The 23,982-nt window shown below is 50.1% G+C and overlaps 1 protein-coding gene across 1 annotated transcript in view; it reads left to right on the top strand.

The window, feature by feature from the left end:
- Positions 1-23,982, top strand: part of LOC142573931 (uncharacterized) — a 184,585-nt gene that overhangs the window by 122,384 nt on the left and 38,219 nt on the right. Inside the window, exons 12-13 of the mRNA XM_075683132.1 lie at positions 4,954-5,064; positions 20,773-20,853. Of these exons, the coding sequence (XP_075539247.1) occupies positions 4,954-5,064; positions 20,773-20,853 (192 nt within the window). The remainder of the gene's footprint in view (positions 1-4,953; positions 5,065-20,772; positions 20,854-23,982) is intronic.

Below are 23,982 nucleotides of genomic sequence, written 5' to 3'. Positions count from 1 at the left end.
TCATCTAGGGTATTGTATATCCCTAGCTCGAGTAATTGTTCAGTGTTCGCCTACATAAGCAGGCCGAGGGATGGTTTGTGAGCTGGGCGGATGACACTGTTGACCCTTTCCTTGTCGGAAAGGCACCGGTCGTAGTATGGGAATGAAAACATGATGCGACTGATCAGGAAAGCGTGCGCCAGGCGACAGAGATCGGCCTCCTCCATACCGCGGTTTCCTGTGGCTACTCGTCTGAGCAGGCCGCACATTTGGCGGGCTGTCGTCTGTACTCGGACAATAGCCTCGTAATTATAGGTATTATGTTAAATTAGCAAGCGCAGATCTCTTATTTTCAGTAATGGCAGAACTGGGCCGTTTTCCATATTGACTCCGATAGGCGAGGTGGCGAGAAGCTCAGATTTTGTCGAGAAGCACCCTAGATTATATTGTCGCACAAAATATTGTACGGTGTCCGCGGCCGCTTGTAGTCTGTCCGTGCTTTTCCCATCGCGACCGCTATTGATCCAGATGGTGATATCATTAGCATAGATGGAGTACTTGATTTGCGGGATCCTTTCCAGTAATGGAGGCAGGTTTCGCATGGTCACGTTGAAAAGGAAGGGGAAGAGGACCGCACCCTGAGGGGTGCCCCTTGTACCTAATTGAAATTGTGCACATTTAATGTCTCCAAATTTACTTCCGCAGTGCGATCATTCAGGAAGTTTGTAATGTAGGTATAGGTGCGCTTATATTCATTTGGGCTATATTTCTGAGTATAGATGCCTGTGACACTTTCAAACGTTTTACTCAAGTCTAGTTCTAGAATGGTACGGGTGGCTATTATAGGGCCCGGGTGTAGGATATCTTGCTGAATTTGCCACATAATGTCTTGAGTGAATTGAGTAGACAGATTTGGCCTGAAGCCAATCATCATATGGGACAGTAGCCTGTTACTTTCAGTGTACTCGTTCAGCCTGGTGAGAATGACGTGTTCCATAACCTTCCTCAGGCAAGAGGTTAAAGAGATGGGGCGGAGATTCTCCAGCTCCAGCCTCTCGTCTGGTTTGGGTATGAAAATCACGTTTGTATGTTTCCAGCTGGTGGGTATAGTTGCCTTTTTTCAGTGGATGTTGAAAAGGTTGGTGATTTCGGCAACCCACTGATCGTCTAGGTTCCGTAGCATTTTATTGGTGTTTCGGTGTTCGCCAGTCGCCGCTGTAGTTTTGACGCTGTTTAGGAGAGCACGTATTTCAGATCCCATAATTTGGCTAGCTAGTTCCCTGTTTTCCTTTCCGGTACAACCTACACGGGTAGGGGAATATCTGCGCCTGTATTAAAGTAATGGCTATCTTAGAGCTTCAAAGAGGGCATCATTGGCTCCCGGGAGAGTGTGTATGATCCTCTGAATGTTCTTTTGTGACGCTGTTTTGGTGTGACCGGGGTCAAGTGGGAATTTAAGAAACCAGGTGTATTTGCATCCTATAGCTGGTCGTTAAGGCGGTCGGATAGATGGTGCCACTGTTCCTGACCTAGCTGTCGTGAGTATTTCTCGATATACCTCTCGAGTTGCGCGATGCGTTCGCGTAGGTCACTGTTATGTTTCTGCGTGAGCCAGCGCTTCTGCGAGCTCTGCTGCACAAACCACAGGTGGACCAATCCAGCGCCAGGAGCCGGGCCGTGCTGCTCGTGGTCTACTTCGGTGGTTAGCTATATCTTTGAGAAGAGAGGGTATCTACTCTTCGAGGATTCGGGTTCGCGTCTATTCCTAACATACCGGAAAGCGTTCCATTTGGTGCGCTTAATATTTAGCGTTTTTCGTTTGTAGCCTCTGGAGGGCACCGTAATGGAGATAATGTAATGATCATTCTCAGTGTTTAGTTCCGTAATCTCGCAGGTGGCATTGTCTGTGCTCCTGGTGAAGGCCAAATCAGGTGACATGTTTTGATTCACGCTATTTCCTGTGAAGTTTGGTCTTTCAGGGTCAAACAGAACAGTAAAACCCAGGTCTTGGACTGCCTTTCAGAGTGTAGTGCCCTTCTTTTGACATTTTCGATAGCCTCAGGTCGAGTGCTCCGCACTAAAATCTCCGAGCACAAGTTGGGCATGCTTAGCTTAGGAGTGTAGCCACTGCTAAGCTTTTATCCCTAGGGGGGGCTATAAACGTTCAGAATGTCGAGCGTTTGCTTGGATCATCGTTTTGGCAGGATTTCAACGAAGGTGTATGACACCGCTGTGAATTAGAGGTCTAACTGGTTGGTGGTCAGATTTCTGTTCACCATGATCGCCGTGGCCGGAGAGATGTCTGCAGAGGTAATTTTGTTATAAGCCGCAAAATCTGATAATTTCTCCGCTATCACAGTTTCCTGGTGGCCAACTATGTCAGGTTTGGTATGGTGATTTTCAAGAGTGTATTCCGCAGGCTGGCGTCTACGGCTAGAACTTCTGCAATTCCACTGCCATAATACGAATGGCGCGTTGGCCATCACGTTTGTTTGTGCGGTTCCATGTTCAATGAAGCTGCGCTAGGTGTTTTTGTGAGCCCTCCGGCAGCGCATTGAGCCACCGAGTTGCGCAGAATGCTTGGTTCTGGCGTTCGTGCACACAGCGTTATCACCTGAGGCTGAAGGTGAGGTTGTGCCGCAGTTAATCCAATATAGGATATAACCGCGATCATGGCGGAGCTAAGAGCGGCAACGCTGTCTACCAGCTGTTTGTTTTGGGCGGCTCGCCAAGCAACAGTGGTCTCGATCACGCGTTCGAGTTTTGCCATTCGGGGGCCCGGCGCGGCGGCGCCCTCCGCTGGTACTGCGGCGGGATCTTCCGCGTTTCGCTTATTGCGGCGCGCGCCGTCTACCTCCACGTTGTTTTTTGCCTCCGCTCCGCACCAAAGCCACGATCTCGCTCGCTTGTCTTGTGCTGGGTGCGTTAGTAGACATATGTCCACTTTCTAATTCTCGAATTTTGTTATCAGCCGTAGCTCATTGTTGTTAGAGTAATTTCATCTGCTACGCCAGCTCCCTTGCCTGTGGGTTTTGGGGCAGCTTGTTCCGGGGCTTCGTCTTGCGGTCATAATCACGTTGCGTGATCGCAGTTCCAAAAAAATTTCTCTAAATTTTTTCGGGCATCGTGGTACAGACATGAGCGGAAGTATCATATTACTGCATCTTTGGTAAGCATTTCTTCGTTCGCAACCTGGGTGAAATCACGCTTGAGGAACTGTCCCTAACATCCTTCGCCCACAAGTGGTGTCCGCTGCTGCTCCTGTCGGCGCTGAGAACAATGCTGCTTTAGGCCACCGTGATTTGTAGTTTTAAGCGAAGAAATAATGTGCTTGTTGCTCTTCTCTGAAGCTCGGGAAAGGAGCCAGCCGCGCGCCGTAGTTTTCTGCGTTGTTGGTCGTGCTTCTCTGTCTTATTCACGCTGTCAGAGCAAAATAAGCAACACCCTTCGCATGTGTGGAGTGGCCAAGGCTTCAAAGAATTGCGAAGAAGAATTGTGCACGATGGGGGGGCTCAAATACCGGCAAAACATGCAGGCGATACGGTTCTAATCATTTCCTGCAGAGCCTCATCAGTGGGAGCAATGGTAGCAATGGATCGCCGCCGTTCGGCTGGAAATTTCTTGTTCTTATCCTTTCCTTTGTCGTGTCGGGGTTTTTTCCACTCGATCATATTTAAACGGGTAAGCGACGAAGTTCGTCTACAGTGCAGCATGCCGTTTAAAGGCATTTCACTAAAGTTCTGAATGCCATTTGCCGCTTCTTTACCGCGTTGCGCTAGCTACGCAGTACGACTGCACGATCGCATTGTGTTGCATGTTAAAGCTACAGAAGCTTGCAAGAGCTGAAATTGTTGGTTTTATGGGGCCCGATAAATCCTCGCGCCAGCTGTCACGCACTTCATGTTTGTGCATCTATTCTATGCGTGGCTTCGCGCATCTTAAACTTTTGCTATTTGCTTCGTGCATAACTGTTCTGCATAACTGTGCATAACTTCGTGCTGACTGTGGAAGTGTTGAGGTATCTGTACAGGAAAAACATTGATTCACAGTGGAGGAAAAGAACTAGGAAGCTTACCAGCAAGTATGCGGCCTGTAGGGTGGGCAACACATCAACAAAGAACGTTAAGCGGAAAGTCAGAGGGGCCGAAATAATCTCATGGGTAGCGGCAATGGAAAAGAAACCTGCCGTGAGTAACTACTTAAGAGGAAGAAACGAAATCAGGAAAGAAACAATTTATGATAACTCAAAGGGAAGCTCATTACTTTTCGAAGCGAGATCGGGATGCCTTAGAACACACGCCTATAAAGCGAGATATAAGGAAAAAGAAGCATGAGCTTGCTGTGGTAAAGCTAGGGAAACTATGGAGCATGTTTTATTAGAATGTGAAGACGTCTACCCAGCGGTCGATTTATGCACCACTGGCCTCCTTGAAGCCCTTGGGTTCAGCGAGAGCAGTGTAAAAGTAAACATGTCCGCAATAAGGATTAGTAAGAGGCCGACTGGAGGATTGGTGGAATAAAAGTAGGCAAACGACAAAAAACGGAGACGTACAAAAGCACAGTTCGCAATAGGGGATCAGAATATTTGCTTGTGGTACTTCATAGCGTTTTTTTTTTATTGTTCAACCTAGGTAGGACATTAGGCAGTATAATAGCAAGAGCTTGGTGGCACAACACACCGCCCCGTCCCAAAGTGGACGCTCATAACATCCATCCATCCTTCCTTTCTAATGCCTGGTCATGATTGAAACAAAGGCAATAAAACGAGCGTCCGTAAATTCTATTTCTGAAACACGCAACTTCGCCTTGCGACCGCCTTCTCCGCTTGCGTTTCGTTTGTGTTAAGACGCACAAGTGCCGTAACGCATAATCTGAATAGTGCCCCATGCCGAGAAAGCGCAGTGGCTTAGAGCTGCTCCCTGGTACAAAAAGCGCTTACGACACATCTGACGCTTTCGTGTCTTTCCTATGCAGGCTTTTACCCTTGGTATGAAGTACATGTCTTCGTTAACTGAGGCCTTCATTCACTCGTACGCCCTGTCGGCCGCTTCTAGCGAAAAGTCTCGAGCTGGCTTGTACACCAAGGTGAGTATATGCTGGAGATCTGTTAATACATGAGACTACAGAAAAGTCGCAGCGCTGCTGCGGTCGCTTCCCGCGCAAGCAAAAAAAAAAAGAGAAAAGAAAAGCTTTTCGGTCTGTCTGCTCCTTTCGCTCTGGCCAAAACATGGTCGCTCATCTGTTAATATTGTTACGTAGAAAGACGCCGACGAAAAGCTATATACAAGTATATTTACAAGGCAATACGCCGCACTTGGCCAAGAGGCAACAGCCCGCGCTAGCCTCTAATCGTCGTCGTCGTTTTCACCCTGCTCGCCTCTTTGTCATCGCAAATACTGTTCCGTAGCACTACCCCCGGCGGCAAAAGCGCCGTCCCGGAGCGACTAAACGCCGGACTCGGAAGCAGTGAAGCAGGCCTTGAGCCTACTGACGTGCACAACATCACTGGATGCCAGTGTAGAGCACGGGGTTGAATGCACAGGAGCAATTTCATATGTCACAGGCGTCACCTGGCGCAGCACGTGGTAGGGCCCTGTGTATCGCGAAAGGAGCTTGTCTGAAAGTCCGACGTGACGAGAGGGCGACCACAGGAGCACGAGCGCACCAGGCGAAAACTGTATGTCACGGTGGCGGGCGTTGTACTGACGCCCGCCAGCTAACAGCCCGCGTTAACCTCCCAACGTCGTCGTCGTCTTCTCACTGCTCGCCTCTTCGTCATTGGAAATACTGTTCCGTAGCACTAACCCCGGCGGCAAAAGCCTCGTCCCGGAGCGACTAAAGGTCGGACTCTGAAGCAGTGTAGTAGGTCTTGAGCCTACTGACGTGAACATCACTAGATGCCAGAGTAGAGGACGAGGTTGAAATCGTCACGGCGGCCGCATTTCGATGGGGGCGAAATGCGAAAACACCCGTGTGCTTAGATTTAAGTGCACGTTAAAGAACCCCAGGTGGTCAAAATTTCCGGAGTCCTCCACTACGGCGTGCCTCATAATCAGAAAGTGGTTTTGGCACGTAAAACCCCAACTATTAATTATTAATTAGGTTGAAGTCACAGGAGCAATGTTGTACGCCACAGGCGTCACCTGGCGCAGCACGTGCTAGGGCCGCCCTGTGTATCGCGAAAGGAGCGTTTCTGAAAGTCCGACGTGACGAGAGGGCGACCACAGGAGCACGAGTGTACCAGGCGAAAACTGCACGTTACGGTGGCGGGCGTTGTACTGACGCTGCTGAGTGGTTTTCGAGGCCGTCAGTCGAGTACGGGCAAGCTGGCGTGCATGGTCCGCGAGGGCGATGGCGTCGCGCGCATACTCGCTTGTTGAGATCGCAGTAGGAGGAAGTGCCGTATCTAGGGGCAAGGTCGGTTCGCGACCGTACAATAGATAAAATAGAGAAAATCCGGCGGTGTCGTGCCGGGAGGAATTGTACGCAAATGTGACGTAAGGAAGGGCAATGTCCCAGTCGTGGTAGTCCTTGGAAACGTACTTGGACAGCATATCGGTAAGAGTGCGGTTTAACCGCTCTGTCAGACCATTGGTTTGAGGATGGTATGAGGTAGTCAGCTTGGGTTGAATGGAGCAGGAACGTACAATGTCGGCGATAACTTTCGAGAAGAAGTTACGACCACGGTCAGTAAGCATCTGTTGCGGGGCGCCATGACGATAATGTCACGCAAGGGAAAGTCCGCGACGTCAGTGGCGCAACTGGCAGGGAGAGCCCGCGTGATAGCGTATCGGGTGGCGTAATCAGTTGCGACGGCTACCCATTTGTTCCCAGAGGATGACGTGGGAAAGGGACCGAGGAGGTCTAATCCAACACGAAAGAACGGTTCCACAGGGACGGTGACCGGCTGGAGATGACCGGCAGGTCATGTCCAGCCGATCATAAGCCCTCGCAACGTTATAGATCTAGATAATCACAAATAAATCCTCATAACGATATAAGTTAGCGGTAACTTCTAATTGCCGAGCGTGCGGAGAGTATTCTCCTATGGCTTCTGACGGTGATGCACTGTAAAGAACATCTCTCGGCAATCGTGTATAGCCGCGGAGGAAAGAGAGAGATTACGAGAGAGTATGATGGTCGGGTACTAAGCCTGCTTGCTTGCTTCACTGTCCAAACATTTCTTACATAATCTAAACGAATGCCCTGCTAAATTCTATTTCTTTTTGTACTTTTAAATTAATTATTACTCATTCCATATGACCTTCCTGATTTTATTTCAACAGTTACTTCTACGCTATTCAATGCATATTCCATAGATATTCGGAAATGTATGCTCCATATTAATTTGGAATAATCCACCCATTTCTTGGCCAGTCTCCCACCGTGGGTAGGAGCCATACGTGTGACAGACAACAACAACAACAACAACAACAACAACAACAACAACAACAACAACAACAACAACCAAGCCTAGGCTGGTCAACCTGCTCTGACGCCACGCCTACCTCGCTTGAACAAAAAGTTATGTGATTTACATGTCAATAGCATGATGTGAATATGACGCACACCATAGCAGGGATCTACGGATTTTCACCACCTGCGGCTCTTTTATACGTGTTTCTGAGTGTAAAAGTACACGACCGTTTTTTTTTAATTTCGCCGCTTTTGAAAAAGAGCCGCCGTGGCCGCCGATCGGACCAGCGACCTTGAGCTCAGCAGCGCACCGCTATATATGGCCACTGAGCTACCGTAGCCGATTCCCTCCCTGGGTTTCTATCTGAGCGTTGACTCTTGAGAAATAAACCTTCCGTGGTTGTTGAATCTTTCAAGGCATTGTTTGGTTCGCGGCAGCACTTTGTGAAGCCCTCGTGACTATCGGCCGGCTCCGTCCGCTTTTCGCTCAGATCTACCCTGTGCGTATACATCAAGCAATCGACAATAAATTACCGCTTCTCTCACTTGGTGAGGGCATAATTCCTACGAGTGTATCTGTTATATATATCGTCGCTGTCACTTACAGCCCCATTGGTGGCATGGGCTGGGCGAGCGCCGGATGAAGAAAAAGAATAGACTAAACGAGGTCAGGAACCGTGGCGTCTCATCTGTATTTCTATCGTCTTGGAGGTACACGTTTAGCTCTGAGTGTGACTTATCAAACGTATCAAAAGAGACGAAAGTGACCTGGTCAACGCCCAAGCAGAGCGAGCGCGAGCACCAACAGTAATCTTCTTTCATGTCTTTTGCTGGCGTCCGTTTTGTCACTACAATCCCCCCTCCTCCCATCCCTCCCGCCCACCCTGGCACGAAGAACGAGCCAACCTAAGGGCAGAAGGGCGACTTAAGGAAACGGTGGTACTGGCAGATCGTAGTGCGGTTTCGGCCGTCCGACGCGAATTGTTTCACGGTCGCCGCGCCGTTATTCCGTAGAAAAATGGAGGGGCTCGATGACGTAGGTGACGGAGGACGCCTGACGTAGAACACCGTCATAACTAGGCAGCAGATTTGTGGAAAGGCCAGGCGCGGAGAAGAGAACGCGTAGCCACACCAATGTAACTGGTGAATATGACGAGGAAGAGGTCGGGACAGTCTTTCTTGGCAGGCCTGATCTTGCATGGTAAGTGAGCGCACGAGCTGGTGAGATTCCTCAGCATAGGTGAAGACTTCAAATATAGTTATGGATTCCGAGGCATCAGGGTGATATGGGAAGATAGTTTCCATGGAGGAGGAAGGCTCATGACCGTAAAGGAGGAGGAACGGGTAGAATCCTGTGGTAGACTAAGCGGCGCTGTTGTGAGTATACGTAACAGAGGGCAATATCTGGTCTCAATTGGTGTGGTCAATGGAAGCGTGCATAGCGAGCATGTCGCCTAGTTTTCAATTAAAGCGATCAGTCATTCTATTGGTTTGGAGATGATGCGCTGGTAGTGCGATGGACAATGTTGCCTTCACGTAGAAGGGCTTCTACGGCTTCGGAGAGAAAGGAACGTCCGCGATCGCTCAGCAGCTCATTAGGCGCACAGTACCCAATAACCAGTCTATGGAGAATGAACAAGGTTAAAAAATTAAATTATGGGGTTTTACGTGCCAAAACCACTTTCTGATTATGAGGCACGCCGTAGTGGAAGACTCCGGAAATTTTGACCACCTGGGGTTCTTTAACGTGCACCTAAATCTAAGCACACGGGTGTTTTCGCATTTCGCCCCCATCGAATGGCCGGGATTCGATCCCGCGACATCGTGCTTAGCAGCCCAATACCATAGCCACTGAGCAACCACGGCGGGTAATGAACAAGGTTGACTTCACGTGATGTGGCAGACGGAAGCGCTGAAGTTTGGGCGTATCGCGTGAGGTGGTCCACAGCGACGGTGACCCAGCGGCTGCCATTTGGAGTATTCGGAAGGGGCCCGTACAAATCTATTCTGATGCGGTCGAAAGGCCGGGCGGGATAAGGTATGGGGTTGGAGCGGCCCACTGGTCGGGTAGGCGGGCTCTTGCGGCGTTGGCACTGGGACCATCAGTGGTACATTACTCGCCAGTAGTACTGAAGCCGTAGGCGTGTATAGGTCTTTAATACTCCGGTATGGGGGCATTGTGGGTTCGCATGAAGAGGCACAGATGTCGGAGCGTAGACTGCGAGGAATCACCAGCAACCGTTTACAGTCATCAGATAAGTAATTGCGGCCGTACAGAAGCCCATCGCGGATGAGTGCTTTAGTGCTTAATACTTTAAGGAGTATTTCGGGTCTTCAACCGCCGCAACCGTTCCGGCCTTCGCCTGGACCCCGACCATTCAATGGGAGCAGTGGATCCAGGCGTCCCAGAATTAGATGGCGGCATCGGGCTCCTATTTGAGCTGCCTACAAAACGTCATAAAGGGATCCTTCTGAACTGCTTGGGCCTGGAAGCATAACGTAGCTTTGAATGCAGCGAACCGCCCGCCTACTGCGGTAAGAAGCAGCGCAGGCGCGACATCTACCAGCCATGATGACAGTGACAGCGCCATTGCGGTGTTGGAAGGACACTACAAAAGAACAGTAAACATCACTTAGCGCGTCATCGTTTCCGTCCCCGAGCTCCAACGGGAGATGAGACTGCGGACCGATTATTTCACCGCGCCACGAAGACTCGTAGCATCATGCGATTTTGGTGACTTGACTGACGACATGATACGCGACCACAGCTTTTAGAAAATCTATTGGTGACTTCTTAAGTGAATGCCTCCTGCTGGAAGAGTCTTTAGTGTTTTCTCATGCATTTCCCATTACTGGGCAACATGATCAGGTGCGCACAGGAGGTAAAGAACTCTCACGAACGAAAGCGCAAGTTCATAGCTGAGAAGGTACGATCGCTCCAAATCAAAGATGGAAAAACTAGCAAATGCACATGCCATAAGACGCAGACTAATATATACTTGAAAAAGAATCTTACCGCCGCGGCTTAATGGAACACCTTGAAAATAGTCCTCAGTATATAAGTCTGAGAAACACAGGTGCCGCCAACGTAAAAAAAAAAAATTGATAATTTGGAATCTGTGCGCAAGTCTTCATGCACGACCGGAAAATAAAGTTAGACATGTCGAAGAAAGTTACTATAACACATTTGGCTCGGACTCTCATGCTGTGTTTGCGACATCTGGAGCTGTATGAAAAGAATTTATGCATTGTTCGAAATTGAAGAGAAATATTTGTATTTTTTGAACGACACGGTTTCATCGGTTTCAATACTGGCCGGAGATCTGCTGCCTATCCTTTGATGTCTACATCCGTACAACTTTTTGACTACTCCAAGGATGCTTCATTGCTATGGTCTCATTGCACGGCCAGTGTGCTTCTGTTCTACTCTACGTTGTACCTGGCGGAACAGTCGTTCCTGGCCTAAAGATGACATTGCGGCTCTTGATATGTGGCGGCAGAAATCATATTTTAATACAGAGCTCTCTGTCTCTCTCTCTCATGACATGAATATTAAGGATTCGTCACTCAGATGTCTTCTAGTGACGCGAGAAAATTACCTGCCTCATGAATTACGTTCTTCGTTTGAATAATTGTATGCAAAACAGCTAGAAGCTGTCAAAGGGTTTACGCGAGTTCGTGCGTCTGTGCAGCCAGCGGCCAGCAAGCTCCACTAGGCCTTGGCGAGCAGGTATCAGAACAATTGCAGAAATAGGAAACTCAGGTCATCGTTCTACGCATCCACTGCTCAGAGTGGGTTTGACCTGGTGTCGTAGTCCGGAAAAGAAAATAAACATGGCTAGTCTAGAATTTGCGTACGTCTGAGAAAGCCAAACGAAGCTGTAGTAGGGGAGTTGCAGCTTTCCGCTATCACAAACTGCGGAACTTTTTAAACAGCTTGGCTGGCGCACAGCGATTCTCTGAGCTAGATTTAGCTTCTGCTTATACCATCAGCTATCATTTAGTCTCGAGAGCCGTGATCTTACGAGGTTTATTACACATGATGGGCTCCTTCACTTCAAGAGGTTTCGCTTCGAACTGGCTTTGGTACTATCAGCATTTCAGAAAAGGATCTATCTGATTGTCAAAGGATATAAATGTGCTTTGTTTTACACTTAATACATTAATGTGTATGGTCGCTCTTGATAGGGTCATCTGGACAATCTGCGGGTCGTTTTGAAACGGCTGTCTCGTGCTGGCCTGAAGCTGTATCAGAAATGTGCTTACGAGGTTACAGAGTTGCCTTGCTTTGGACATATTGTTAGCACCAAAGGATTATTTCCACTGTCACCATCCATCGAAGCGATAACCAATGTTCCACCACCTACCAACGTCAACAAGCTTTGCTCGCTGCTGGGACTTGCGCCCCCTCCCCCTCCCTACTGCAAGTTCATCCCGCACATTTCAGATGTGGAAACAATGCGTGCGTTGCTTCGAAGCAATGCACCTTTCACTTGGAGCCTAGCTGCAGAAAGCAATTTGAAAGCTCTGAAAATTCTGCTGACTTGTTGTGATAGTATTCATCTTTTAGATCCTCAGGATATATATGATGCCTCAGGATATGGTGTAGGCGGCGTACTTCAGCAGCATAACGGAAGATTACTTAAATTGGCACGTGCGTTCGTACAGTGCAAGCGCATGCGCGGAAGTACTCGGTCGGCGAGCGCGAGGCCATCGCCTGTGTCTAGGCCGGTGAAAACTGGCACGCTTTCTTCGCAAGCTTCCTTTGCTTCTTTCTGCGACTTTTTCGCTGCTGCTGCAGCCGCCACGGCCTCTGGAGCTCCCTGGGCGTCGCCATATCATACGTTCTTGAGAGCTGTAATTATCCGTGACTCCCCGCAAAAGTATTGCAGAAACTGCAGCGCTTACCTTTCTGCTAGCGTGCAACAGTACCCAGAAGGGGAAATAGAATGACAGAAAGGAAGTAGAGAATGGGTATAAACGACACAGTCGCAAAACGAACGAATGACAGCCTTGTCACTCTTCTACTCACAGTTGCCATACATGGGGAAGGGCAGGAGAGGGAAAATGAGCCACGAGAAGGCGAGGAAACGCTACTGCTAAACACGACAGCGGCTGGGGACAGTCTGGATGAATTTAAGTTCAAGGTAACGTACAGGACGTTTCTGCTATTTCTGAAACATAAACACCATGCAGATTTGTCAAGCGGACAGCTGACACACGGCATGCATGACACAAACCGGGAATAAAGCACCGTTGTGTCTAGGCGACATTACGGAAGCGTTCGCACGTCAAATCAACACGTGTGTGCCCACCGCAGTAGCTTTAGAGCCATAGCATTGCTCGAAATCCGGGGTTCGATCACGACCGTGGCAGTCGCATTTCGACGGGGGCGATATGCAAAACCGCTTGTGTACTTGGATTTAGGTGCACGTTAAAAACCCCAGGGGGTAAAAATTAATCCGGAGTTCGCCACTGCGGCATTTTCGTTTTGGCACGTACAGCCCCATAATTAAAGTTTAACACTCTTCCCAAGTTGCGATGTGCCTTGTGAGGAAAGTAGAATGCTAGCTTTCTCGGAGTTTATGAAAAATGGCGCACAACAACGCCTCAGCCGAATACATCTCGCTGTGGGATCTGTGTGCTGCGCGAAGAGTAGTGATGCGATCGAGGCAACGGTTAACATCAACTCACCACTCTAGCGCTGGATTAAATGTTGAAAAAAAAAAGGTTGCGGTAGCTCCCGTTCCCAAGAACAAGCATCCCGAGTACAAGAAGGAAAGGCGCAAAGCACTCGCACAACATATTCAATCGATGTACTCTGATAACCCTAGGTATACAATACGTAGTACACGGATGCAGCTCTCTGTGCAGAGGCGACTGGGCAGCGCCGCCAAAGGAGGTACGCCCTGGCAGTCATGAACTCGATCTGGCAGCAGCAAATAACCGTGTCGGTTACCGTGGGATCCCCCACCTCAGCCGAAATGTTAGCAGTGGCGATCGCCCTCGCTCACGCGGAGCGTTTGCAAATGGTCTCGGTCGTGGTCACAGGCTCGCGGGATACATGTCGCATGTATGCTTATCAATAGGCACGTGACTGCGGCTAGCCTCGTGAAAATCCCCAAATTGTTCGACCACCGTCATCGCCTACTCTTGTGCTCGGGACACGCGGAGGTACAAGGGAACGGACGGGCTAACGCGTTAGCTCAAGGGTCTACTAACCATGCGATGGCGTCCTCTTACAACCCCAACCCCTCAGACTGTACCTCAGAAAATTCCATCAATTTAAATCCCAAAGATATCCTTGTTCATCAGCGCGGAGTCCGCAGGAAATGCCCGCCGCCTCACCCACAACTTAGCTGGGAAAAGGCCACCGACTGGCGCAAGATACAGACCGGTTTATTCACCCACCTAAAAATGTTTAACGCCATGTATACCACTCGCTATAGGGCCAGCGTCCCTTGTTGCGGTGGCATTGTCCACCCTAATACGTTTAACCTGGGGGTGCACTAAGTGCCCTCGTGGGCCAAATAGCAATAACACAATGGAGCAGTGGGGCGCACAGCACGCCCGTTCCGACTTGGCAGCACAAAAGTCATTAATTAGCCAAGTCATGAAGGCGGCATAGGCCAGTGCGGTCCTTGACTGAGGGGCTCTGACCACCCCTCCTTAAAATTGTATCCTGTCAAATGAAGCTTATATATATATATATATATATATATATATATATATATATATATATATATATATATATATATATATATATATATATATATATATATATATATATATATATATATATATATATCACTTCATACAATGCAACGAAGAAGATCGGCAGGCTGAAAATCCCCGTTGTCATCGCCTGGCTCGTACCCAGTTCGTTCGCGGGCTGCGCCCTACCTGCTGGTGCTGAGTTTTTCGCTGCTGCTCTACGAGCCGAATAAAACCCCCTCACAATTGGTGGAATTGCGGGGTACAACCAGTATTCTGGAACTACGTAATCGGACACTGCAGCCCGTCTTCATAATGCCGGAAGAAGGAGCACAACCAGAACCCGCTGCCCCGGTGACTACCGTGGTCTGCCCCGGCCCGTTGCGTCAACGCGACCCACCCATCTTCAGTGGTACCGAAGACCATGACGTAGAAGACTGGCTCGCTGACTACGACCGGGTGAGCATCCACAACCACTGGGACGACACCAAAAAAACTGAATTACGCGTCGTTTTATTTGAGCGGTGTCGCTAGCTTGTGGCACCGCAACCACGAACGTGATCTGACGACGTGGACGGCCTTCAAGAATCACGTGACAGGGGTATTTGGGCGCACCGTGGTTCGCAAGCTTCGCGCCGTGCAGCGTTTACGTGGCCGTGCGCAACAGTGCGGGGAGACATTTACCAGCTATATAGAAGATGTTGTCGACCTCTGCAACCGCGTTGACGTCACAATGGCTGATGCCGAGAATATCCGCCATATCTTAAGCGGCATTGAAGACGACGCCTTCCAGATGCTGTTGGCGCAAAATCCGTCGACAGTCTCTGAACTCGTCAGTCTCTGTCAAAGCTTCGATGAACTGCGCAAACAACGCGTAGCCACTGTTGCACTTCAGGGGTGATCCCACCGTTAGCAACCAGTTTGTTGCGTTTGGACGCGATCCCACCGCTCGCCACCAGTTTGTTGCGTACTCCAGGGTAGCGTACCGTACTGCTGCCGAGAAGTAGCGGCGCCTGCCTAACGAAGCTCGACCGACATTACTTATTGGGTAGCGTGGCGTTGTCGGCGGGCTGCAGGCATCCGGCAGATCATGGCGACCAAGCAGGGGCGAGACGATTTGCTAGTGCGAAACTTGAACGGTTTATTCAAAGGTAGTTGAAAGAGAATAAGAAAAGTATGAAGTATGAAGTCTCTCAAAAGTACATTTCGGAGCCCCTTAAATAGCTCTCTACAAGTGTGGGCGGGATCTTGCTTCCGTCGATGACACGTGACAGGCACAGAGAGAGGGCCCCTCCTCCTGCATTACTGAGCACGGGAAGGAGAACTCGATCCTCTTTTCGACGAATCCGGGGAGAAGGTCGGGTGAATGACCTGTCGCCCGTGGGCTCCGGCCTAGTAGAAGGTAGGGTGAATGACCTGTAGCCCGTGGGCTCCGACCAAGTAGAGGGTAGGGGGATGACGTATCGCCCGTGGTGTCCGACGCCAACCCTAACACCACCCGCCAATCTAAACCTCAGGCCACTTCAATGTCGAGCTTGGCTGCGGCCCCGGATAACACTTCGCTGCTGCTACAGATCAAGAAATTCGTCCGTAAAGAGGTGGCTCATCAGCTTTCCTTGATTCCACTTACACACGGCCAGCCGAGCACTCCTTTGGCGCCCGCTCTCGAATCTGTCATCAAGGAGCAGGTAGCCGACCACATTTCGCCTTCTCTCCAGCAGGCTCCGACGGCCGCTCTCCTGACGTACGCCGAAGTCGCGATGAGGCCTGCGCCACAGACCTACGGCCCTCTTCGCCTACCTTTGCGCCCATCCGTATCCCCTCCAGTCCGTCCACTGGTGCGCTATGCACGACCTCAAGACCACTGGCACACGAAGACAACCGTCCGATTTGTTTTTATTGTGGCCGGGCTGGACACGTGGCACGTCATTGTCGCCTGCTCACACCGAACGTCCCCAACAATGTGCGTCCATATGCGCCACGTTTCCAACAACGCCGCAACTATTCGCACACCTTTGAATCTCCTCCTGCCGTCGACACCGCATTCTCCGCCGCTTGCCGTTCACTTTCTCCTCGCCGCCGCTCCCTTTCCCCTATGCGCCGACGGCGGAGCCCTTTGCGCCAGGAAAACTAAAAATCGCAGTTCAGGAGGCGAGAACTGCGGTGTCAGCGATATGTATAAGGCCTCACACTTCCCCGAAGGACGTTATTGAAGTCGTAATAGAAGGAACATTGACGCTAGCACTTGCCGACACCGGCGCTGCACTTTCAGCGATAGATGCCCGTATTTGCCGCAAGATAGGAAAAGTGACGACGCCGCTTTCTGGACTGTCTCTTCGAAGTGCCAACGCGCAGCACGTCGAGCCATCCGGCGCCTGCTCTGCTCGTATCGTAATTCAGGAGGATCTCTATATCACAGAATTCATCGTGCTGCCGTCATCTTCACACGACGTCATATTAGGTTGGGACTTTCTCTCCACACATCATGCGATAACTGACTGCGCCCGCACCGAAATCGAGCTGTTTCAGTTTTCGAGCGATATTTTCACTGACCATAAGGACCATTGTCGCAAAATCGCTGTTTCACAAGACACCGTTATACCTGCCTGGTCTTCCACTCTTGTCAGTATCTCTTGTGACTCTGTAGATGACGGCACAGTACTCTTGCTCCGTGTGAACTCTTAGTTCGCCGCCGTTCACTACCACTCCCGTTCACCGTCCTCGAGTTCAAAGCTGGCGCCTCTCTCATGTGCGTCTCAAACTCATCGGCTGAACCAATTACTTCACGCCGCCGTGAAAGCCTTGGCAGAGCAGAGCCACTGACCTTATCTTCAATATTTTACACGATGGACTACTCCACTTATCTTGCTGCTCTCGAGGCATCGTCTCCTCAGTCACTGCCGCGTTCTTTTACGCCAGCTATTGCCAGTGACCTTACGACGACGCAGCGCGACGAACTTCTTCACTTGCTCCAAGGCTTCTCTTCCTCTTTTGACTGCCAAGCAACATCACTCGGCCGCACAACGACTGTTTCGCACACTGTCGACACTGGGAGCCATGCACCAATTCGACAGCGTCCCTACCGAGTATTGGCGACTGAAAGACGTGTTATCAGTGACCAGGTGAACGATATGCTCAATCGCAGTGTCATCCAGCCTTCTAGTAGTCCCTGGGCATCACCAGTCGTCCTAGTTAAAAAAAAAAGAGACGGCACCATACGATTTTGCGTCGATTATCGAAGGCTTAACAAGATTACCCGAAGGGATGTTTACCCGTTGCCACATAATGACGACGCACTTTACTGTTTGCAAGGAGCGGAGTTATTTTCCTCCTTACATCTCCGTTCTGGCTACTGGCAGGTTCCCATGGCTGACGCTGACTGTTCTAAAACCGCGTTTGTAACACCAGACGGCTTCTATGAATTCACTGTAATGAATTCACTGTAATGCCGTTCGGTCTGTGCAATGCGCCCGCCACCTTCGAACGCACGATGGACGGCATCCTACACGGTCTCAAGTGGCATACTTGTCTCTGCTACCTCGACGACGTTGTCGTTTTTCTCCTGACTTTATGACCCATCTTCGGCGTTTACATCAAGTTTTGACTTGTCTCCGGAATGCTGGTCTCAAGCTTAACTTTAAAAAGTGCCTATTTGCAGCTCGAAAACTGACTATATTAGGCCATGTTGTCTCCAAAGAAGGCATTCTTCCTGATCCTGCTAAACTTCGCGCCGTATCCGAATTTCCGAAGCCTACTAACTTGAAAGCACTTCGCAGCTTCATTGGCCTATGCTCCTATTTTCGAAGTCTCGTTCGCAATTTCGCTACTGTGTCGCACCACTAAACCAACTTCTCCTAGGCGACAATGCACTTTCTGCTTGGTCAGAAGCCTCTGATGATGCCTTTAGACTCTTCGTCACCTACTCACGTCTCCGCCAATCTTGTACCATTTTGATCCAAGCGCACCTACAGAACTTCACACTGACGCCAGTGGTGTCGGCCTTGGTGCCATGCTCGCACAACGCAAGAACAGTAATGCCGAATACGTAGTCGCTTATGCCAGTCGTGCCCTCACGAAACCTGAGGCCAATTAGTCAGTAACAGAAAAAGAGTGCCTGGATATCGTACGGGCTCTTCAAAAATTTCGTCCATATCTCTACAGTCGACGCTTTGACGTGGTGACGGATCATCACGTTCTTTGCTGGTTGTCCAACCTAAAAGACCCGTCGGGCCGCCTCGCTCGGTGGGCCCTCCGCATCCAGGAATATGATATCCGTGTCGTCTATTGCTCTGGATGCAAACACTCTGACGCCGATGCCCTCTCGCCTCCCCAGTTACTTCAGACAGCAGCACTTCTAGCGACAGATATGACATCTCACTGCTTGACATCCTGGACATGGCATCGGAGCAACGAAAACACCCATGGATCGTCATGATATGCGACTTCTTGTCAAATCCTCCGGCAACTTCGGCACCTCGAGCGTTACGCCGACAGGCGTAGCATTTCACAATTCGCGACGGACTTTTGTACCGCCGCAACTACCACAATGACGGCTGCAAATGGCTCTTAGTAGTGCCTCGCCACCTACGACAAGATTTATGCTCCGCTTTTCATTCTGACCCGCAGTGTGGTTACGGCGGAGTGTTAAAAACCTGCACACGGCTTCGCATACGAGATTATTGGCGAGGGATGTACACCTTCGTCCACAAATACATACGCGCCTGCATTGCCTGCCAGCGACGCAAATCTGTCCCGCATCTCTCCACCGCACCTCTCCAACCACTTCCATGTCCAGCTCAGCCATTTCACCCTGTCGGCATTGATATATACGGGCCTCTTCCATCTGCTGGCGCTGGCAACCGATGCATTGTTGTCGCCGTAGATCATTTGACACGCTTTGCTGAAACCACCGCCTTGCCTGCCGCATCAGTAAATGACGTCGCCTCGTTCATTCTAAAGAACTTTTTTCCGCCATGGCGCACCTCGTGAACTGTGGAGCGATCGGGGCCGCGTATTCCTCTCGGACGTCCTGCAGTCACTCCTGTCTGAATGCCAAATTATTCACCGAACTACTACTCCTTATCATCCCCAGACCAATGGCTTAACAGAACGAATCAACAGAACTCTTGGTGACATGCTATCAATGTATGTTGCATCTGACCACTCCAACTGGGATCTTGTGCTTCCGTTCGTCACTTACGCACATAACACTGCCTCTCAAGCCACTACCGGATTCTCACCGTTCTTTCTGCTTTACGGCCGCCATCCCTCAAGCATCATTGATACGGTTCTCCCGTACCGGCCGGACCCTGCTGAATGCTCACCTGTTTCTGCGGTTGCTCAGCCCGCCGAAAAATGCCGACAACTGTCCCGTTCTTTGACGTCTGCTCAATAGGGCCACAAAACAGAGCGTCATGACCTCAATCCTCCCTCTCACCCCTTCCCGGTCAACTCCCTCGTGTCGCTTTGGGTCCCGCCTCTTGCTGCTCCTGGCCTTTCGTCCATGCTCCTCCCGAAGTACCACGGGCCCTACCGCGTGGTTGCGCAAACATCACCAGTGAACTACGTGATTGAACCTGTATCGCCATCTCCCGATCTGCGTCGTCGGGGGCAAGAGACTGTGCACATTGACCGGCTGAAGCAGTATTGCGATCCGCCCACCTCTTAGGTCGCCAGGATGGCTACTCTTCAATTCCGGGGGTGATTGTGACGAAGATCGGCAGACTGAAAAGCCCCGTTGCCGTCGCGTGGCCTCGTACCCAGTTGGTTCGCTGGCTGCGCCCTACCTGCTGGTGCTGAGTTTGTCGCTGCTACTTTACGAGCCCAATAAAACTCCTCCACAATAAATATATATATATATATATATATATATATATATATATATATATATATATATATATATATATATATATATATATATATATATATATATATATATATATATTTCATGGCCCCTTCTATACAGTAGGAAATTGAGGTCAAACTTTCTTACCGGAACTCCAGCGCGGGCAGTTCAGTGTGTGCCGTCATGCATTCCAGAGTGGTTTTCTGTATTTAAACCGGTAAGGGGGAGGGGGGGGGAGGCTCAATAACATGTCCCTAAACTCTTAAGTTCACTGATCGGTTCTTTTAGAATAGTATGCAGCCAATCTTTACCGTCAAAAATTCAATTGACAGCGTTGCCCGAGGCAACGCTGTCAATTATGACGTAATAAGCTCTCGCTAGGCTTTTAGACAGAATCATCACGCGTCTTTCTTTTTTTCCCCTTTTTGATTTGCACTTTTTTTGTTGTGCCTTACCAAGCTTGTTCTTGCGGTAAGTTTTTTTTTGTATGCTAGAAACGTTTGTTTTGATCAACTTAATTTTCTCAGTCTCAATTTGAAGATCGCACAGCGAGATACGCGGACAAGGACATACCTGCTTGTTGCGGAATGTGGCGACGTTGTGTTCGACAGTGACACCATTCTTGCGGTTTCTGACCCTTATTGCCAAAATGGAAGTTAGTGAAGCCGGTTTTAGATACGTATTGTAAGCTCAGTTATGTCCTCGTTTTAACGCAAGTTCGTCGCGTCGCGGCAAAATGTGTAATTGGGACGTGTGGTATTCGCCGCTGACGCGCGTGCAGCAGCAATGTTCTCATGGCGCGTATTTTACTTTTTTAGATGCTACAGTTGGAGTACATGGTATTCTACCCGAACTCATCAGCTGGTGCGGATGACAAACTCATTAATGATTGGAATCCGGTGAGTTCGTCTACTGAAACAAACTGGCTTTATTTCTCATTTTCGCTCAATGCGTACCTGAAGTGCACTGCCGTTGGTGGGCTGTTGCGGAGGAACCTTAGGAAGGAGCTTTAAATAGGACCTCAGTAGCTTCTATCTGCATGCATGGGAACAGAGAAATCGTTTTTTTTTCTTTGCATCCAAGCTCCGATACTGATAAGGTTTGTTAAATGTAAAACTAAAAGGTGAAATCAAATGTACTGACTGTGGCGGATGTTTCGTAAAGTGATAAATTATTTGACACTTTGTTTCTTTAATTCGCGACTTTACATAAAACTGAAATATTAAATTTACACTTCGGTAACTACACAATAAAAACGCCAACGCAGTTCGGTGAACGGCGCCTGAGACATATGAGACACATATAGCGGGCAAAATGGGCGTGACATAGACTGCTCTGCAATGCGCCCCTAATTCCAAATGCGAAGCGTTTCACGACCAAGTCGGGGCCGAGCTCAGGACAAGGTCAGGCTCAAGGACACGAGGACGTTTTGATGGCGTTTGTTTCCGAAGAATATGGGTCGATGCCAGAGACTGTGCAGGACATAGTGTGAATTGAGGCCGTCCGGTTCGCAGATGCGGGACATATATTGCGAACATAGGTCGGATGTAGTGGGTATTGACGCTACCCGATTGGACATTATCGGTCAAAGTACGCACAGCGGTTCAAATGCGAATTAAAGCGGCCCGATTGACCTTGACCGGATACAGTGCAAGAACAAAACAAATTACTGGATATAGCGCGAATGAGGCGGCCCGCTGCGGCAGGTGCTACGCACGTGAGCCCTAACAGCGTCATGCCGTTGTTGTCATGCTGTAATCGTCATTCTGTGTTCGTCATTTCATTGCCTTCGTGTCATTGTGATCATTCTTTCACTGTCATCTCGTGGTGGTCTTCCCGCCATTTTTACCCTACTGCAGGCACTCAGTAGTTATATATCGTCATCATCACGCCGTCTTCGAGCCGTCGTCGTCATACCGTCATCATTCCATTACAATCTTCGGGTCGTCAGCACAAAGTCGCTGTCATACCGCCGTGGTAAGCAGGTAAACAACTTTAATGATCCACGAGAGAATCACGTGAGAGAGGGGAGGCGGAGAGAAGGAAGCAAGGCGACGATGTGCCCTCGGGCCACTCCAGATGGCCGGACAATTTGTGCTTCGGCGACCTCATGGGCCCAGCCCACTGTCCCAAGCTGTAGCTCCTGCTGCGAGCTACGCAGAGCAGCCTCCCATCGCTTCTGGTGTTGTGATCCTCGCCACGGCGCTTGGGCCTGTTCGGGCAATTTAGAAAGATATGGATAAAGTCGGTTCTAGCGGCCGCTCCGTCTTTGCCAATTTGTCGTACCGATTGCACTGTCATCAACCCATTGTCGTCATGCCATCGTCGACACGCCGTCGTCGCACGGTGGTCGTCATGAGTCCGTCGTCATGTAATCGGCATCACTCTAACATCGGCATCGCTCCAGCGCCGTCGTACCTGGCCGAGGACGAGCCAGAGCTACCGCACCCCGTGACAAGTTACAAAGAAATCACGCAAATATACAGAAGCGGCAGATGTAGGCTTCCCCGTCCGCATCCGCAACTCAGCCGAATGCAGCAAACGATCGTGCGACGCGCGCAAGCGGGGTCGCTAGTGCATCCCGTGCTCTTGCACATGATGTTCCCAACAGAGCATGACACTTCATGCCCGTTTTGCAGACGATCAGAAGGCACTCTAGCACACATCCTTGCAGAGTGCACTAAGCTCAAGAACTCCCCCCCCCCCCCGAGTGATGGGAGACCTTGTTGTCCAGCCCCGACCTACCGACCCAGCTCGCGCTGGCAGCTAGGGGCCAGGAACTGCTGGACGCATGTGGGACCTCAGAAGAATGTTCCACCCCATCTGGTGCCAGCGCGCACCAACCTTTACTAAGGGCTCAGTATAAAAGTTGATTCTCTCTCTCTCTCTCGTCGTACTGTGGTCGTCATGAGTCCGTTGTCATGCAATCGGCATCACTCTAACATCGGCATCGCTCCAGCGTCGTCGTACCATGGTCGTCATGAATTCGTCGTCATGTAATCGGCATCACTCTAACATCGGCATCGCTCCAGCGTCGTCGTACCGTGGTCGTCATGAGTCCGTCATCACGTAATCGGCATCAGTCTAACATTGGCATCGCTCCAGCGTCGCCGTACCGTGGTCGTCGTGAGTCCGTCGTCATGTAATCGGCATCACTCTAACATCGACATTGCTCCAGCGTCGTCGTACTGTGGTCGTCATGAGTCCGTCGTCGTGTAATCGGCATCACTATAACATCGGCATCGCTCCATCGTCGTCGTACCTTGGTCGTCATGAGTCCGTCGTCACCATACCATCGTCGTCACTCCAGCGTCGTCATCCTGTGGTCGTCATATGTAGTCGTCGTCATACCATCGCCTCCATCCCGACCAGCGTCGCCATCCCATAATCGTCACTCACCAGATGACTCCCTCGTTCTAAAGCGTGCTATGCGACCACGCGCAACAGATCGAACGGGGCCGTTGTGTCGCACGTTGGTAAGAAAATAGGATGGAAGGGTGGTCGGAACCCAGTCACACTAGCGTTGTGCTGGCTATCTAGAGTGAATGCAACTCGGTGTTTACTTTAGCGCGGAAAGGCTATGATAAGCGAACAGGGATAGGAAAAGGGCAGCAATAAGTAGCAATAGCGTCCTGGTGTTGTATACGTGTGGGTGACATTGTCGTACTTCTGTAAGTGAACGAGAAGAAAGGGGGTTAACCGAGGGGCCCGGTTATTATTAACCATATCATGAGAAGCCAACAAAGACACCATGGACAACATAGGGGAAATTACTTGTACTTCCTAATTGAATTAAAGAAATGATAAACCAATGGCAATGAACGGAATGAAGGAACGGAGGGGGACGGCCTGTGCACGCGCTGAGTTACCGGCGGCCACAGCCGCAGCTGCCGCGTGGGCGATCTCATCTGCGCTTCCGAGGGGGAGGGCGGCAGAGTAGCGTGAGGTGGGGAGTGCTACGATCGCCCGCGACGTCGTCAGTCCGCATTATCAGCGTGGGAAACGGGGATCACTCTTCCTGCAAGGGA

This window comes from Dermacentor variabilis, chromosome 3 (genome assembly GCF_050947875.1).
Source record: "Dermacentor variabilis isolate Ectoservices chromosome 3, ASM5094787v1, whole genome shotgun sequence".
NCBI lineage: Eukaryota > Metazoa > Arthropoda > Arachnida > Ixodida > Ixodidae > Dermacentor > Dermacentor variabilis.
The sequence above is the reverse complement of the archived record's forward strand: the minus strand, read 5'-3'. Positions and strand labels throughout refer to the sequence as shown.